Here is a 16,291-nt window from a genome sequence, read left to right as displayed (position 1 = left end):
CTCGAGCCGGGGCCGGGCGGGGGCCGGGGGAGCAGCGACCCGAGCTCGCCGAGGCCCTCTGGGGCCCGCAGCGTCTTTGGGGGCGGAGATTTGGCCGCGGGCCTCCAGAGGAAGAAGGGCTTTTCTTTGGTCGCGGGTCCGCACCAGGTGTGCATACCTGGGTGTACTCAAAGGCAAGCCGTTGGCTCAGGGCTCAGAGCATCAATGCCTTGTGCTGGAGGAAGATAACCGTTCCTGACGGGATTAAATGTTCTCTCCAGATTTCTGGACGTGTGGCCAAAATACACAGCAAATACCCGTCACTGGCACCTGCCTGAGCTCTCCTCAGATTCCGCAGTTGAAGGGGCCAGTGCGGCCCTGTGGCCGGTACCCCTGCCCTGCGGCCCCTCCCAGGCTCACGGGCCCTCCCTCCCCGAGGACCTTCGTGCTCCTGGCTGGGCTGTCTTTCCTGACGAATTCTGCTTCTTGGCGTCCTCATTCTGCACACCCTTTGTGGCTTTGTGTCTTGGGCTGTTGTCGGTCCCGCCTGACCACCGCGAGCGGCGACTGTTTGCTAAACTGCTTGCCTGTAGCAGCCGAGAGTGTGGGCGCTGCTTTCCCACCCTTTCGTTTTAGGACTCGTTAGGGTCGTGGGGTTACCTGGGCTGGCCGAGCACCCTTCCTGCTGGGGGCTGTGCCGCCTCCCCGAGCACATGCTCCCAGCCCCAGCGAAGGACAGGAAAGCAGGGCCCTGGGTTCGTTTTAGGGGCGGGAGGGAAAGCGGGAGGTCTCCGGGGCTGAGCCAGCCCCTTCGCCGCCACTGCCAGGTGTTCCTCCAGATGCAGATGGTGGGCGCTTGAGTTGCCTCCCCAGAGGTGCTGTTGTTTCCCGGAGCCCCACGCCCAGGAAGCTGGCAGTGTGTGTCCGGCAGAGCGTGAGGGCCTAGGCTCCATCAGGGCGGCAGCGGTTTCCCAGGACGTGATCACTGCTTCCGAGGGTCCTCTAGCCGGGTGCAGCGAGTGCTTGGGGACACACAGCCACAGGTGGAGAGGGGGACCCGCCTCCTGTCCCCGCTGTCAGGGAGTGATGTGTTGCCGCACTTCCTGTGACATGTTGACCGAAGCAGGGCTGAGGCCTGCCTGAGGTGGTGGAGACGGAGGGACTCACAATGACCTGGGCCAGCGGGACGGCCGTCTGCCAGACCGGTGAGGAGAGCCCCCTCTTAGACAGTCCTTTCGGTCAGGGCATCAGCTCGCTCCCCTCGGGAGCTCTGATTTCCTTTCTCTTAATACCCAGTAGTGGTCTGAGGGGAGGGGTCTGTGCCCGCGTCAGGACTTAGCAGCGGTGGCGGCGGTGGCGGCGTTGTCAAGGCTCCTGAGGGCCGGCCGCTGGCTAGTTAGGCTCAGAGCATGGGCAGCAGGAGTCTGCATGGTGGAAGCTGGCAGGAGGGAGGGCCAGGCTCTGGAAGCAGCTTCTCCCCAGCGCAGCGCCAGACTCTGTTCCATGCTGGTGGGCCCTTGGGGCGCCAGGCTAGTGTTGGCACAGAGGCAGCATTCCGGGTGCGCCCTGGAGCTCGGGAAGTGTTCTGCTGCCATGCTTGGGCCCTTCCCACTCTACCGAGGGCGGTGAACAGCCTCGGTTAAGGCAATTCCATTCTCCGTACCCTGGTTCCCAAGAGTCTTCACATGGAGGGTTGGGGGCCTACAGGAAAACACATCGTGGTTGATGTGCCCACGTCCTGGAAGGCTAGAGAGTGGGCATAACTCCATCCTCGCTGTCCACTCCTCGGGGTCAGTGTTGGTGGGAGCTCGCCTCCTTTGAGCCCAGGGCGTGGGGGAGGGAAGGAAGGAAGGAAGGAGGTCTGATGGCCGGAGGATCAACATGACTGTGACGGGTGTGCACAAAACATGGCCAGTGTGGAGGTCTTCCCTGAACCTGTGGGGCCTGCTGGCTGTTTCTGTTTCTGGGACCCAGCGATGCTGTGTGCCTGCGCCCCAGCGTGCCAGTGCGTCACCATGTCCCTGGACAGTTCCAGGTGTTTCTCTGGCTGGAAGTTGGTTTCTGTCCTCAGTGAAGATCTAAGGGAAACTGCATCTTCAGACGCTCTCGTGCTGGACTGTGCACGCCTGGTGTTTTCTCCACTGCTTTGTCCCCAGTGCGAGCTTGAGAGCTGCACACAGGAGGCGCAGGGAGCAGCTTGGTGTGGCACCCCTGTGCTGATGGTCACCACGCAACCCCTCCCAGTCCCTTCTCTTTCTCTGTGCTTGCCTGGGTGCCGGTGTCTGGATCTCACCCATTTTTCTGGGTGGTTTTTTTGGGTTTGCCTTTCCTCTGGTAGGTGCGAGGTTCTGAGGTGAGGTGTGGGCCCAAATGTGATGTGTGCCAGGCACTCCTCATCCTTTGCTCCCCACCACCCTGGACGAGACACCAGTATCCTCCCATTTTATAGGTGAAGAACCGAGGCTCAGGCAGCGCTGAGCAGCTGGGCGCTGAGCTCCCCCAGTTAAAGTCTGGCTGCCAGGAGCCCGGCACTGTGGTTGTGGGGGTGACCCCTTCTCACCACTCACTCTTGGGCCCTTACCCTCGCCTCCACCCTGGGCCTGGCTCCTCTCTCTGATGACCACAACCCTCCCCTCCAGCGCTTCCTGTCCTCAGTGCATCCCAAGCTGAGCTCTTTCTTTTCTCCCTGCACTTTCTTGCCCTCCTGGCATCTCTGTCCCAGGTCCTGGGGCCCCTCCCTCTGCTCTGGGGCCTGGGACCAGTCACCAAGGCCCATTTGTTCTAACTTCACTGCAGTGCTCCTGCTCTGCCTGCCTCTCTCCTGGGTGTGCCAGCAGAGCAGAGCCCCAAGAGTGCCCAGGGTCAGCCACTAACCAGGACAGCAAGCCACCAGTTTCCAGAGAAGTTTCTGGAAGCCAGACAGGGTCACACGTAGACTCATCTGCACGCCTGGCGGGATTCCTCTAGTCTGCCCCTTTGTGGGAGGCACTCACGTGCTACATGTGGTGTAAAGACCAACCTACCCTACCCAAGAGGATGGCAGGCTTAGAGGGATGGATTTTGGTACCTGCTTTGGATTATGCTAGTTACGTTGATTTGTAATTTGGATAGGCATGGCTTTTGCTAGATTTTCAGGTAATAGTTAAGTGTGTAGCTAGAATATTATCAGTTTTAGAAAGCCTTTCCCCAGCTTTCAGCACATGCCGTAAGTTTGAGCAGAGGACAGCGAAGGCTTCAGTGGCAGGCGCGGGCAGCGCAGCGCTGGTCTCCCTCGAGGGGTTGCGTGGTCCTAGCAACACTGCTGTGTTGTGTCGTGCACACATGATATCATTGTTTCCATCAGCAAGAGTGTTTGTGGCTTGGATGATGAACCAGGTAGAAGTGTGTTTCAGGAAGGAAATCCTAAGAGGGGGTGGGGAAGCAGGTGGGAAGGGTCCTGGGGCACTTTTGGCTCCTGTTCTCTTTGAATTGGAATTGGCAAGGTGCATGGTGGCTGGTCCGTGAAGAGCTGGTCACTTACCTGGTCTGGGCCTGGGCGGGGGAGGAGGAGGAGGAGGCAGGGTTGCAGCCAGGCCGGGGAGCGGGGAGCATCTAGTGTGGGGACACGCCGCTTACAGGGTGTCGTGGGGCCTGGGGCCACATCAGTCAGGGCGTCGTCCATCAGGCGCTTGGAGAAAGTGGGGAAGGTCTCAGTGTCCGGCACCCTTGCTTGGAGTGAGCTGCAAAAGGAATGCGCGAAGGGAGGGAGAGATGGCGGGTGGGCCTGGATTTACTGCCCTGGGCACTCGGGAGAAGGGCGTTGGGACTGAGTGCAGGCATCAGAGACCGAGATGGGGCCGTCTGCGCCAAAACCGGGTGTGCGGGGTCACCCTTAGTGTGGGAAGGTGGGCCGTTTAAGTCCTTTGGGAATGAGCTGGGAAATAAAAGTGAATAAAGTGAACTTGAACTCTGAGGGTAAGGTGGTAACCTAGGTTTTCCGGTCACGACTGGGGTCTGATAGTGACGGACAGACTCCGGTGTCCACAGTGCTGCACGATTTTCTTCTGCGGAGGTCAGAATGTCCAGGACCTTGTTGGCTGTGGACATATGTCTTTCAGAAGGTAGAGGAGGGACAGGGGAACAGAGGCAACGGGGTAAACTGATGCTGATGGAGGCGGTGGGGCGTGATCAGGCAGCCTCGGCTCTTCACGGCCCTTTGGCTAGAACGCAGAAGAGGGAAGCTGTTCACACAGGAGGAGGGCTGCTTGGCAGACAGGCTTCCAGAATCGTGAGGAGGGAAGGAAAGTGAGAAGGAGTCTAACCAAGGTTTAGCCAAGGAGTGCAGAGGGTGTGGTGTCAGGAGGCCAGCATACAGAGAGGAAGCCCCCATCCCCAGAGAGGAAGAACAGAGTGGAGAAGGCCCGAGGCCTGGACATGGACCGTCTCTCCACAGGCAGCCAGGTGCCAGGTCTGGGCGAGGGAGTCAGTGTCACCCCGGGGCAAAGGTCTTGGCTGGTGATAAACACGTTTGTGAGCCCCGGAGGCCACCCGGTGTGTTCTGTGAATCAGAGCACAGCACTGTGGTCCCTGGGGTTGGGCAGATGCGCTGGGACTGAAGCGGTTCTTGAGGGAGTAAGCTGAGCTGTCGCCGGCCTGCACCTTCCCGGGCAGTGGTTGTCCATCACCTGGGCAGAGGTAGGGTGGGTGCCTGCAGATGAGGTCTGTTGCGACATCTTGCTGGGAGGGCTGATAACAGGGACATAAGATGCTTTGTGCAGCCTTGGAACACGGAGATGTCTAACAGGGTGCTGAGGGTCTGTGTTTAGGTCCAGAAGCCACCACGGAGGATTTGGGAGCTCCAACTCGGCAGCAGCGTTGCCTGACCACTTTGCCCACCTGCCGCTGTTGGCCATTGCCTCCTAAGCCCTGGGCTGGTGTGGCTTATAGCAGTCCCCTAGTTTTAGCCAGTTGTTTTGCATTGATCTCTGCTTCCCCTTGTTTAGGCCTCTCTCTCTTCCTGGGTCCGATGTTGTTGGTCCTCAAACTGCTGGAGTGTGTTGGGAGCTGAGTCTGATTTTCCTGCTGACGTAGTTGGAGCAGGAGGAGGTGTGTCCCTGAGCACGGGCTCCGGTGCGGCGTGGCCGGCAGAGGCCCCTTTCAGCGCGGCCCATGCTCACTGGCTCACACATGCACAGGCACACGCATGCGCAGGCACACACATGCACACAGTTTTGCGCACACGGCTTGGGTCCCAGTCGGCAGCGATGAGGCCCCTCAACAAGTAGGAACAGCTTGACTGTGTTGTCATTGCTGGGAGTATCTTCCATACTTCAAGTCACTTGGCAACACGTAGACCCTTCAGAGAGGAGGTCCTGGTGAAGAATACATGGAAGATGTTTAACCTTAAAATCCAGCAGGATGGAACATTCACCCAGGAGCTCCTCATAGAGCAAGTCTGATGGCGCTTGCCATCTTGCCGGGGGACTCAGCAGCCTGTGTCCGAAGCTGTGAGACACTTCCCTTTCCACCAAGTGATCAAGAGCCTATCCTAGGGAACATAAGGGGACACAAGTGGAGAAAAGCAAGGCTTTTTTTTTTTGCGGTACACGGGCCTCTCACTGTTGTGGCCTCTCCCGCTGCAGAGCACAGGCTCTGGATGCGCAGGCTCAGTGGCCATGGCTCACGGGCCCAGCCGCTCCGCGGCATGTGGGATCTTCCCAGACCGGGGCACGAACCCGTGTCCCCTGCATCGGCAGGCGGACTCTCAACCACTGTGCCACCAGGGAAGCCCTTTTTTTTTTTTTTTTTTTTTAATAAAAATGAAAAACTTGAAGCAGCCCAGGGGTCTGGCAGGGGACATATGGTATATCTGTAGAGTGAGATATTATAGGGCCTTTAAAAATGCTGGTTTGGAACAATATTTAATGAATATTCAATGATATGGGGAAATCTCTCTGTTATCTTGTTAAGTGGGGAAAAAAAGCATGTCGAATTACATAGTGTATAAATGTATGTAAGATGAAGGACAGAATCGTCGAGTGAAATCTAGGAGAATGTTAATGGTAACCTTTGAGTTTTGGGGTTATGAGTAGTTGTGTTTGTTTGTTTTTATAATGTTCCGTGTTTCGCCAGGTGTCATGTGCGAAGTGTGCTTGCTCTTTATGGACGGCAGAAAGCTTTTGCTTTGGTTTGGTCTGGTGTGGTTTTTAAGGCATTGAGGAAACCAGCCCACAAACTGCCCTCAAGCTGCTCCCCATCCCATGTGCCAGCATACAAGGACGTCTTGAATTGTATGAGGTGCCTCTGTGTCCTCTCTGTTCCTGAGCAGCCCTGGCGGCAGGCTGGCACATGCACCCGTGGTGCCGACCCCGTCTGGAGAAGGGCAGGTGCTGGAGCCAGCAGATCGTCCTTGTCCCTAGAACGTCCGCGTGGTCAGCACGTTAAATGTGATTCTCTCGTGCCCCTTCGGGTCCCCACTGGCCTGCTTCTTGTGCCTCTGTGTTCCTTTTGCCAGCACTTTCTGTAAGTGGAACCATACAGCACGGCCTTTCTCATCTGCTCGTTCAGCTCAGCAAGTCCATTCACATTCGCATACTGCAGCGAGTGCCGTCCTATCCCTGGTGGCACTCCTGTGCACGCAGGCACCCGGTTTGTTTGTCCATTTACCTATCAATACGGTTTGGGTTTCCTGATTTTGGCTACTGTGAATGATGCTGCTATGAACATTCTTGTACAAATCCTTTAAAATTAAAAAAATATATTTTTTTTGTGGTGAAATACACATTTATCATGTTGGCCCTTTTGTAAGTGTCTGGTTTAGTGACATGAGACATTCAAACGCACAAATCCTCATGTGTACGTGTCTCTGGGAGTGGGGTTGCTGGCCATATGTGTGTCTGCTTCCCGTACAGGGAGTGGTCAGACTGGGTCCTGAAGTGACCTTTCATTTTGAGTCCCTACCAGCAACACGTAGAGTTCTGTGGCTCTACATCTTGGCCAGCCTCGGCTGTTGTCAGCCTCTTTCCCTTTTAATCAGCTTTACTGAGGTGTAATTTATGTAACCCAGAACCTGTATCTGTGTAAGGCCTGCAGTTCAGTGGCTGTGCTGACAGGTGCACTCACCTGAGAAGCCATCACCTCCCTCCACTCTTTGCAGACTACACCCCCTGCCCCAGACCTGGCCACCGCTGACCTTTACATCACAGACTGGTTTGCATTTCTGGTGTTTTTCTATGAGCGGAACGGTGTATAGTTGTGTGTGGCTTCTTTCTTTCCCCGTGTCGTGTGGGTTTTGGCCACGTCGCTGTGTGTAGTTGTGCCTCCTTTGTGTGCAGCGTTCCACACGTGAGGACGGCAGTGTATTCATCTACTCTGCACATGGGCTTTGGGAGACTTTCCGTGTTTGGGTCACTCTGAGTAGTGCTGCTGTGAAAATTCTCACACGTGTTTTTGGTGACTGAGTGTGTTTCTGTATGGGAAGCAGTGAGGGGTGGGATTGCTGGGCTGCAGGTGCAGCCTTAGTAGATACCACCCAGTGGTCCAGAGCAGTTAAGCAGTTTCTATCCCGTCAGGAGGGTATGAGAGTTGTGTTCGCTCTATATCCTGCTTCCGTCCTCGCCATGCTGAGGGCCATACAGCATTCCATCCTGTGGATCACCTCCTGTTAAATCCTCCCAGTGGGTGGATTTTTAGCCTGTATTGAGTCTGTTTATAATAGAAAACGATGCTGAGGTGAATACCGTCGGTTACTGGTACCCTGGGACGTTCCCTCTCTGTTGCTGCTGTACCTCGTCATCTTACTGTTCTGTAGGTGTAGTGATCAGTCACAGTGTAGGACCAAGGTCCCTGTTCCTTTGCTGGCTGTGAACAGAGGGCTGTCCCAGCTTCTCAGGGTCACCTGCACTCTTCACCACGTTCCTCTCCTCCACCTCCAAAGCCAGGTCAGCCCTCCTTCCGTCTCATCTGTCAGACTCGCCGGCAAAGGGTCCGCACTCTGAGGGCTCCAGATGACATTGGGCCCACCCGGGAAACCAAGGGTCCTCTCCCTTCTTGAGGCCCATAACCCATCACATCTGCAAAGCCCCTCTGCCCTGTGGGAAGCATGTCCCCAGGTTCCAGGGACTAGGACTCTCCCACCACAGCCTGATGAAAGGTTCTTTTTGTTATTTTGTGTTGGTAGGGTTTTACAGGCTGGTCGGAGGAGTGCACGTTTGCATTTCTGCGAGATGCTGCCAGGATTAGTTAACTGCTGTGGACTGAACATGTGTCCCCCCAAATTCACACACTTACACCTGACTTTCAGGTGGTGGTCTTAGGAGGTGGGGCCTTCAGGAGGTGATCAGGTCAGGAGGGCGCGTTGTTGTCCTTGTAAAAGAGACCCTGGAGAGTTCCCTCACCCCTTCTGCCCCTGAGGACACAGCGGGAAGCCGCCCCACCAGGCACAGAATCTGCAGCCACTGTGGTCTTGGACTCCCAGTCTCCAGACAGTGGGAGATAAATGTCTGCTGTTTGGAAGTCCCAGTCTGTGGAATTCAACCCAACCAAGAAATACCACAAACTGAGTGGCCTAAAACAGCACCTACTTATTAGCGCCCAGTTCCTGTGGGTCAGGAATCTGGGCATGGCTTGGCCGGGCCTCACAGGGCCTCTGTCTCTCACAGGCTGTGCTCAGGTGTGGGCTGGGGCGGAATCCCTTCTGAGCTTATGTGGTTGTCGGCAGCAGCCGGCCACCCTCCTTCCTGGCCATGGGCCTCTCCCCGGCACGGCTTGCTTCATGGATCAGCAGGACAGTCCCGTGCAATGTGATCACGGAGGGGACGTCGTCACTCGGCCCTATTCCAAGGGTCAGAAGCCAGTCTCAGATCCCACTACCCTCGGGGGGGCATGTTTGGGGTGGGAGTGCCGGGAGGCGGGACCTGTGCCCACCTGCTAGTGCCCACACACTGTTCTGAGACCCTCCTCTGTCTCCATGCACGCCGTGGTGCGAGGTGTGTGGCCTTGACAGCGGCCTGTGCTGTGGCCTCCCCCTTGGGAGGATGCATAAAGGATGGTCAGGCATGTCCAGGAGGACCGCTTAGCCTAGGGCTGCCTGCACGGCAGTGTGTGGGTCCCAGACACTCCTGTGTGTCTGCCTGTGTCACTGGAAGTTTTTTCTGGTTCCAAGAGGACCTAGACATTTTTTTGTTTTTGTCTGTCTCTGGGAACTTGGCGGGACCTTATTTTCCCTCCCTAAGGAGTAACACTAAGAACAGCGGCTGCCTGTCTTGAGTTTGGGAGCAGCGCCCTGACGCTGTGCGTTGGCTTCGTGTTGGAAATGCATGGGGAGCCTGACTGGGTCCAGGAGGCGAGGTCTGGGAGCTCTACTGGAAGACCAACTCCTCCAGCGTGGGGACTGAGCTGCGCCTGCAGCGCCCCCGTGAAACCGCGGGCTCCCCTGCTGCCTGCAAGGGCGTGTGCTTGGGGCCACGCTGCCCGGGAGCTGCGTGCCAGTTTCAGGTGCTGGATTTAATACTGCAGAGGAAGGCATTGATTAACATTTTCTCTTTCATTCCTAACTCAGTCTTTTATCACTCAGTTTTTGTTCTTTGTTATGAATTTTTAACAAGTTGTCCTGTGGCTTTTCATGTTGTTGGAAAGTAGCTGGATGGTTAGGCACTTAGTGTTGACTGAACAGACATAAAGACAGAAGAGAGGTTGGGGGATGTGCTGTGTGGTGGGATGTCCCTCCTTGCCATTCCCTGCAGGTGGGTCTGAGTTGAGCCTGGACAGGTATGTGGGAAATGCCTCCACCCAGGGTCAGTCAGGCTGTGCCTAGTGGTCTTCATTCTCACTGGCTCCTGCTCCCTAGGAGTGATGGACAACTAGACCTTGAAACATCTGCAGTCTTGGTTTGTACACACAAGCTGAAGCTGCGAACTAACTTGGTTTGTTCCCTTTGCCCTGATTACCTTGTAATTTCCTAGGGGTGGAGCGAAGATGAATTTTCTAGGGGTCTTTTGTTCTGAGTTGGTGCCAACAGATGTGGAAAGTGTGACTCCTGAGGGAGGACCGGCCGTGCGGGAGAAAAGGAGCCCAAGGAACGTGGCTTCTGCACCAGGTCAGGTTGTCCTTGACAGGCTGGAGCCGTGGCTGTGGATGCCCCACTCAGGTGGAAACGCCCCATACCCGAATGTGGGAGGCTGCAAAGACAGGGGTGTGTCCTGCTGGTCAGTGCCACCCAGCGCTCAGCCTTCCTCCTGTGTGTCCCTGTCTCGGGGGGCGTGTGGGGGTGCCCGGTAGACTCCCCAAATCACTAGGATGTGAGCAGCTGTCAAGATGAGACTTGAGGAATTCCCTGGTGGCGCAGTGGTTAAGAATCCGCCTGCCAATGCAGGGTTCGAGCCCTGGTCCGGGAAGATCCCACATGCTGCGGAGCAACTAAGCCCATGCGCCGCAACTACTGAACCTGCGCTCTAGAGCCCATGAGTCACAACTGCTGAGCCCACGTGCCACAACTCCTGAAGCCCACACGCCTAGAGCCCGTGCTCCGCAGCAAGAGAAACCACCACAATGAAAAACCTGCACACCACAATGAAGAGTAGCCCCCGTTCTCCGCAACTAGAGAAAGCCTGCGCACAGCAACGAAGACCCAACACAGCCAAACAAACTAAATAAATAAATAAATAAAAGAAAGAAAATATTTGTTAAAAGTCTTTTAAAAAAAAGATGAAACTTGAGTGACCTTTTTGGTAGCCTTCTTCCTTCTGCCTCCCCCATCTCTTGAGTCTGTGCTCTGAAGCACCTCTTGCACAGGCGGCAGCATCAGCAGCCAGGCAGTTACAGTGCTCCTGCCTCTCCAGCCTGTCACGTTTTCCCAGAGCTGGTGAGCTGCTTGGTGCTTAGCTCCTCCCTGCTGGGTGCAAGGCCAGCGATGCAGAAATGGGGTAGGAGGCCGGCAGGACCAGTGCTCTGCAGCATCCCCTTTACTGTCCTGAAAAGGAGTGAAGTTAGTAGATCATCTGTTCTACCCACACTAGGAACTAAAACACACACATACGTATACATACTTCGGTAATGTAAAGGAGGAAGAAAGGGGTGCAGTGGGATGTCGTAAGATCGTTTGTGGTTAAGCAAGTCAGTGCTTGGGGACAGTTGTACTAGATGCTGAGAAAGTGACGAGGAAAATGTACCTGATATAGGTATTACTGTGGGTGATGTGATTTTTTTTCCAAAATGGTGAACAATTCTTGTTAAAATTCTGAACAAACAAGACACAGTCTCCTGTGATTCACAAGGTGGAAGCATCCCTGCAAAACGTGGTGTGAGGGTGGGGCCCACACGTTGTGCGGGGCGGGCCAGGGTCTCGGCACAGAGTGCGAGCCACCGGTGCTGCGCCGTGAATACCCAGCCGGTAGGGACGCGTCGGTGGGAATCTGAATGCTCAGGCTGCAGGCCCTGGCCGGGTGCTGCCTGAGACAGCTGGGTGCCTGGTGGACAGTAGAAGTTTAAAAAGCCTCTTGTGTCAAGTGAATTGCACTCCTTTCAGAAACCCCATGAAACAGTAGGAAGACCTTCTTAACAACTCGTGAACACCTCAGGTGACAGGGGCTGACAGTCTGGGAGGTGCAGAGAGCTGAAGCCTGGGCTGTGAGGGGCCAGCAGGGACCCCCGAGCCAGGGGCCAAGTGGCTGCGCAGCCCCCAGTGGGGACACAGGAGGTCTACTCTGGCCCCTGGTGGCCTCCCGAGCCCTGTGTCCATCAAGGGAGTGTCTACAGTCCTAGAGCCTGAGGCCTGGTCACCTGGGAACCCCTCCTCGTGTGTGAGCTGCCCCCGCCCCCTTGCGCACCGGGCAGCTGCCCCAGCTCCTGAGAGCTGGTTTGTGTTCTCAGCAGTCCTGCCTGTGCTGTGCAGGGTGTTAGATGCTTTCCGCGAAGCGTCTCTTCCTCGCGTTCTCAAACGCGGGTGGGGTGAGGCGAGGGAGAGGCGAGGGAGGTTCTGCAACAGCAGATGTTGAGACCTAAGGGCTGTCGGAGCTGGTTCAGCCGCGGAGTCTGGCTGGCGCCATCCTTGCCTACAGGAGGAGCTGCCTCTTCGGGCAGGCCTCTCTTTGGACTTGCTTTGTCAGTATTTTCTGTGAATTTATAAAGCACACCGTACATTTTTATCCAGATTTGGGAGGTGGGCAGGTGAGAGGCAGAGCAAGCGTGAAAAATATACGTGAGTTTTTTCGTTTTGTTTTTTTTTTGTTTTTTGGCTGCACCGCACAGCATGTAGGATCTCATCAGTTCCCCCACCAGGGATCAAACCCCCGCCCCCTGAAGCGGAAGTACAGAGTCCTAACCACCACTGGACCATCAGGGAAGTCCCCTACTTGAGATTTTTTTTTTTTTTTTTTTTTGCAGTATGCAGGCCTCCCACTGTTGTGGCCTCTCCCGCTGCAGAGCACAGGCTCCGGACACGCAGGCTCAGCGGCCATGGCTCATGGGCCTAGCTGCTCCGCGGCATGTGGGATCTTCCCGGACCGGGGCACGAACCCGTGTCCGCTGCATCGGCAGGTGGACTCTCAACCACTGCGCCACCAGGGAAGCCCCGTACTTGAGATTTTTTTACCTCTGAGGGAGCGTGTCAGCCTGAGGGCTGTCCGTGTTTTCTGCACGGCCAGCTCCCCGGCCATTCTCAGCTGGACACTGCCGTCTGCTGTGGGGACCTGCCGTCCACTGCCCTCAGTCCCCTCACAAGGCTGCTCAGCCTTTCTGGGGGTGCCAGTGCCGTGCTGTAGGGAGGGCTCCTGGGCGGGAGTCTCACTGGTTTAGTGGCCCATTCCCTGGGAACCCTGTTCTCCGGGAGCCCTCTGACCCAGCTGGTGGACTGTGGGAGGTGCGGGGGGGCGTGCTGGGAGGAGAGCAGAGCTGATCCCTCATGGTGCCTGCTCCTGGCTCTGAGTGCCTGTCCCCACAGGTCTCTCTTGGGCATTTGGCAGAGCTTTGAGCAGAGCCCCTGGAGGGTGGGGACTGGTCATCCTTTCTGAAGTTGAAGTCGTGAGTAAGGGGTCGGTTGGGCGCAGGCGGTGGGTGGGCAAGGCGCCCAGCTGTGCAAGCCTCACGGTGTGCAGAGACTGGCCTCCTCCCCAGAGGCGGGCAAGGGCAGCAGCCCCACTCCCTGTGCCCTGCTTCCTCCTGGGCCCTTCCTGGGCGCCCGCTCCTTCCTGCAGCTCCAGGCTGGGCCTTTGGGCCATGGTGCCACCTCGATCGGGGTCCTTTCATGGGGGCTGCCCTTGGCAGAGGGTGTCCAGTCCCCATGGCCAGAACCTGCTGGGCTGGTCCACCACATGGAGGTGACATTGCGTAGAGGATGGGCATCCCCATCCACAGCCTTCCTGGAGGTTGCTGTTTCCAACACTGTCCTCATGGGGCCCAGCTCTCACAGCAGCTGTAGAGCCAGGACTGAAAGGAGGGTGTCCTGGGCCAAATCTGAGCTTCCTGTTTGACAGAGAATTCCAAGAGTTTCCACCCAAAGAAGTGGGTTATCAGCAGACAATTGGGGGGAGGGGTGGATGCAGAGGAAGGACAGTGGAGACGGGCCTGAGTTCTATTCCTCCCTGAAGAGTGTTTCTTTAGCTTGAGAATATGTGCAGGAGAATCTTCTTTCACTTAAAAAAAAAAAAATGTGGCAAAATATACACAACATAAAATTTACCATTTTAAATATTTTGGGGTGTATAGTTCAGTGGCACCCCCATCAGCTCCAGAACTTTCTCATCTTCCCAACTTTCTCATCTTCCCAAACTGTCCCCACTAAACACTAACTCCCCACCCCCTCCTCCAGCCCCTGGCGACCTCTGTCTACTTTCTGTCTCTGAATCTGATGCTCTAGGGCCCTCGTAGAAGGGATCATACAGGATTTGCCCTTTTGTGTAGGGCTTATTTTACCGAGCATAATGTCTTTAAGGTTCATCCATGTTGTAGCATGTGTCAGACTTTCCCTCCTTTTTATTTTTTTATTATTTTTTAAAATTATTATTATTTTTATTTTTGGCCGCATTGGGTCTTCGTTGCTGTGCACGGGCTTCCTCTAGTTGCATCAAGTGGGGTCCACTCTTTGTTGTGGCGCATGGGCTTCTCATTGCGGCGTGCGGGCTTCTCATTGCAGTGGCTTCTCTTGTTGCAGAGCACAGGCTCTAGGAGCGTGGGCTTCAGTAGTTGCAGCACGCGGGCTCGGTAGTTGCAGCATGCGGGCCCTAGAGTGCATGGGCTTCAGTAGGTGCAGCGTGTGGGTTCTAGGGTGCGCGGGCTTCAGTAGTTGTGGTGCGCAGGCTCTAGAGCGTGGGCTCAGTAGTTGTGCACAGGCTCAGTAGTTGTGGCACACAGGCTTAGTTGCTCTGCGGCATGTGGGATCTTCTGGACCAGGGATCAAACCCATGTTCCCCCTGCATTGGCAAGCAGATGCCTCTCACTGTTGTGCCTCTCCCATTGCGGAGCACAGGCTCCGGACTCGCAGGCTCAGCAGCCATGGCTCATGGGCCTAGACGCTCCATGGCATGTGGGATCTTCCCAGACCCGGTCACAAACCCGTGTCCCCTGCATCGGCAGGCGGACTCTCAACCAATGCGCCACCAGGGAAGCCCCCTTTCCTTCCTTTTTAAGGTGGAATAATATTTTGTTGTACAGATGGACTTCATCCATCTTTGGATGCTTGGGTTACGCCCACCTTTTGACTATTGTGAATAATACTGCAGTGAACGTGGATGTGCAAATATATACATGTTCGATTTCCTGCTTTCACTTCTTTGCGGTATAAACCTGAAGTGGAATTTCTGGATTACGTGGTAATTCTGTGTTTAATTCTCTGAGGAAATGCTATACTGTTTTCCATGGTGTCTGCACCATTTTCCATTCCCACCAGCAGTGCACAAAGGTTCCAATTTCTCCACATCCTCACCAGTGCTGCTTACTTTCTGGGTTTTTGATAATAACCATCTAGTGGGTGTGACGTGGTATCTCATGTGGTTTTTTCTTTATTTTAATTAATTAATTATTTTTTTGGCTGCATCAGGTCTTCATCGTTTGTTCTTCATTGCTGCACACAGGCTCTCTCCAGTTGGGGCAAGCGGGGGCTACTCTCCGTTGTGGTGCACGGGCTTCTCATTGCGGTGGCTTCTCTTGTTTCGGAGCTTGGGCTCTAGGTGCGTGGGCTTCGGTACTTGCAACACACGGGCTCAGTTGTTGTGGCTTGCGGGCTCTAGAGTGCAGGCTCAGTAGTTGTGTCACACGGGCTTAGTTGCTCCGCAGCATGTGGGATCTTCCAGGGCTCGAACCCGTGTCCCCTGCATTGGCAGGCGGATTCTTAACCACTGTGCCACCAGGGGAGTCCTTCTCATGTGGTTTTGATTTGCATTTCCCTACTGATTAGTGATGTTGAGCATCCTTTCATGTGTTTATTAGCTACTTGCGTATCTTCTTTGGAGAAAGTCTTTTGCCCATTTTCTAATAGGATTTTTGTTGCTGTTGAGTGGTAGGATTTCCTCATATTTTCTGAATATCAGTTCCTCATCAGATGTGTGATTTGCAAATATTCTCTCCCATTTCGTGGACGGTGTTTTCATTCCGTTGAGTGTCTTTTGATGGGTGGGAGCCAGGTTTTGACACATGGTTAGAAGTTAGCCAGATGGAAGGACGTTGGGGGTAGAGGCTTCACATGCAGCTCTCTGAGGTTGGCTTTGCACATGCGCACACAATGTGTGAGAGCAGTGTCTGCATTAAAAATGCCCATTTCCAAGCCTTCTTAGAGCAAGTGTTGTAAACAGCCAAGAAGCTGATGACATCTTTAAGGCTTAAGGGAGGAGGAGGAAAGACAGCTTTTAGGAAGTTTCCTGATGGCCTATAAACCAGTTGAAGATCTTACATCTAAAGTAATGCATCCAGCACTGGCCCTGCTCCTACCCACCTTTCTTGGACTGACTTTTTTCGCTTAAAAGTATGAAAAAATAATAAACAAGGATCTACTGTGTAACATAGGAAACTATATTCGATATCTTATATAAATCTATAATGGAAAAGAATCTGAAAAAGGATAGATGTACATATATAGCTGAATCACTTTGTGGTACACCTGAAACATAATTCAATTATACTTCAATTTTAAAAAGTATAGGGCTTCCCTGGTGGCGCAGTGGTTGAGAGTCCGCCTGTCGATGCAGGGTACATGGGTTCATGCCCCGGTCTGGGAAGATCCCACATGCCGCGGAGCGGCTGGGCCCGTGAGCCATGGCCGCTGAGCCTGCGCGTCCGGAGCCTGTGCTCCGCAACGGGAAAGACCACAACAGTGAGAGGCCCGCGTACCGCAAAAAAAAAAAAA

The 16,291-nt window shown here is 54.9% G+C and overlaps 1 protein-coding gene across 4 annotated transcripts in view; it reads left to right on the top strand.

Annotated features, from left to right (window-relative positions):
• RAB40C (RAB40C, member RAS oncogene family) overlaps positions 1 to 16,291 on the top strand; it is a 30,250-nt gene that overhangs the window by 367 nt on the left and 13,592 nt on the right. The window contains exon 2 of one of the 4 annotated variants that reach the window (XM_089896439.1): positions 9,921 to 10,054. The exons of 2 other annotated variants lie outside the window; for them this stretch is intronic. In XM_089896439.1, the coding sequence (XP_089752565.1) occupies positions 9,934 to 10,054 (121 nt within the window). In that variant the 5' untranslated portion in view covers positions 9,921 to 9,933. Of the gene's footprint in view, positions 1 to 76; positions 1,185 to 9,920; positions 10,055 to 16,291 lie in introns of those variants that run through there. One more of the 4 variants, XM_089896440.1, reaches the window with a different exon arrangement.

This window comes from Delphinapterus leucas, chromosome 15 (genome assembly GCF_059928025.1).
Source record: "Delphinapterus leucas isolate spDelLeu-1000000601 "Yukka" chromosome 15, BTC_Dleu_Yukka2, whole genome shotgun sequence".
Lineage (NCBI taxonomy): Eukaryota > Metazoa > Chordata > Mammalia > Artiodactyla > Monodontidae > Delphinapterus > Delphinapterus leucas.
This window is presented reverse-complemented; position numbering and strand designations above follow the sequence as displayed.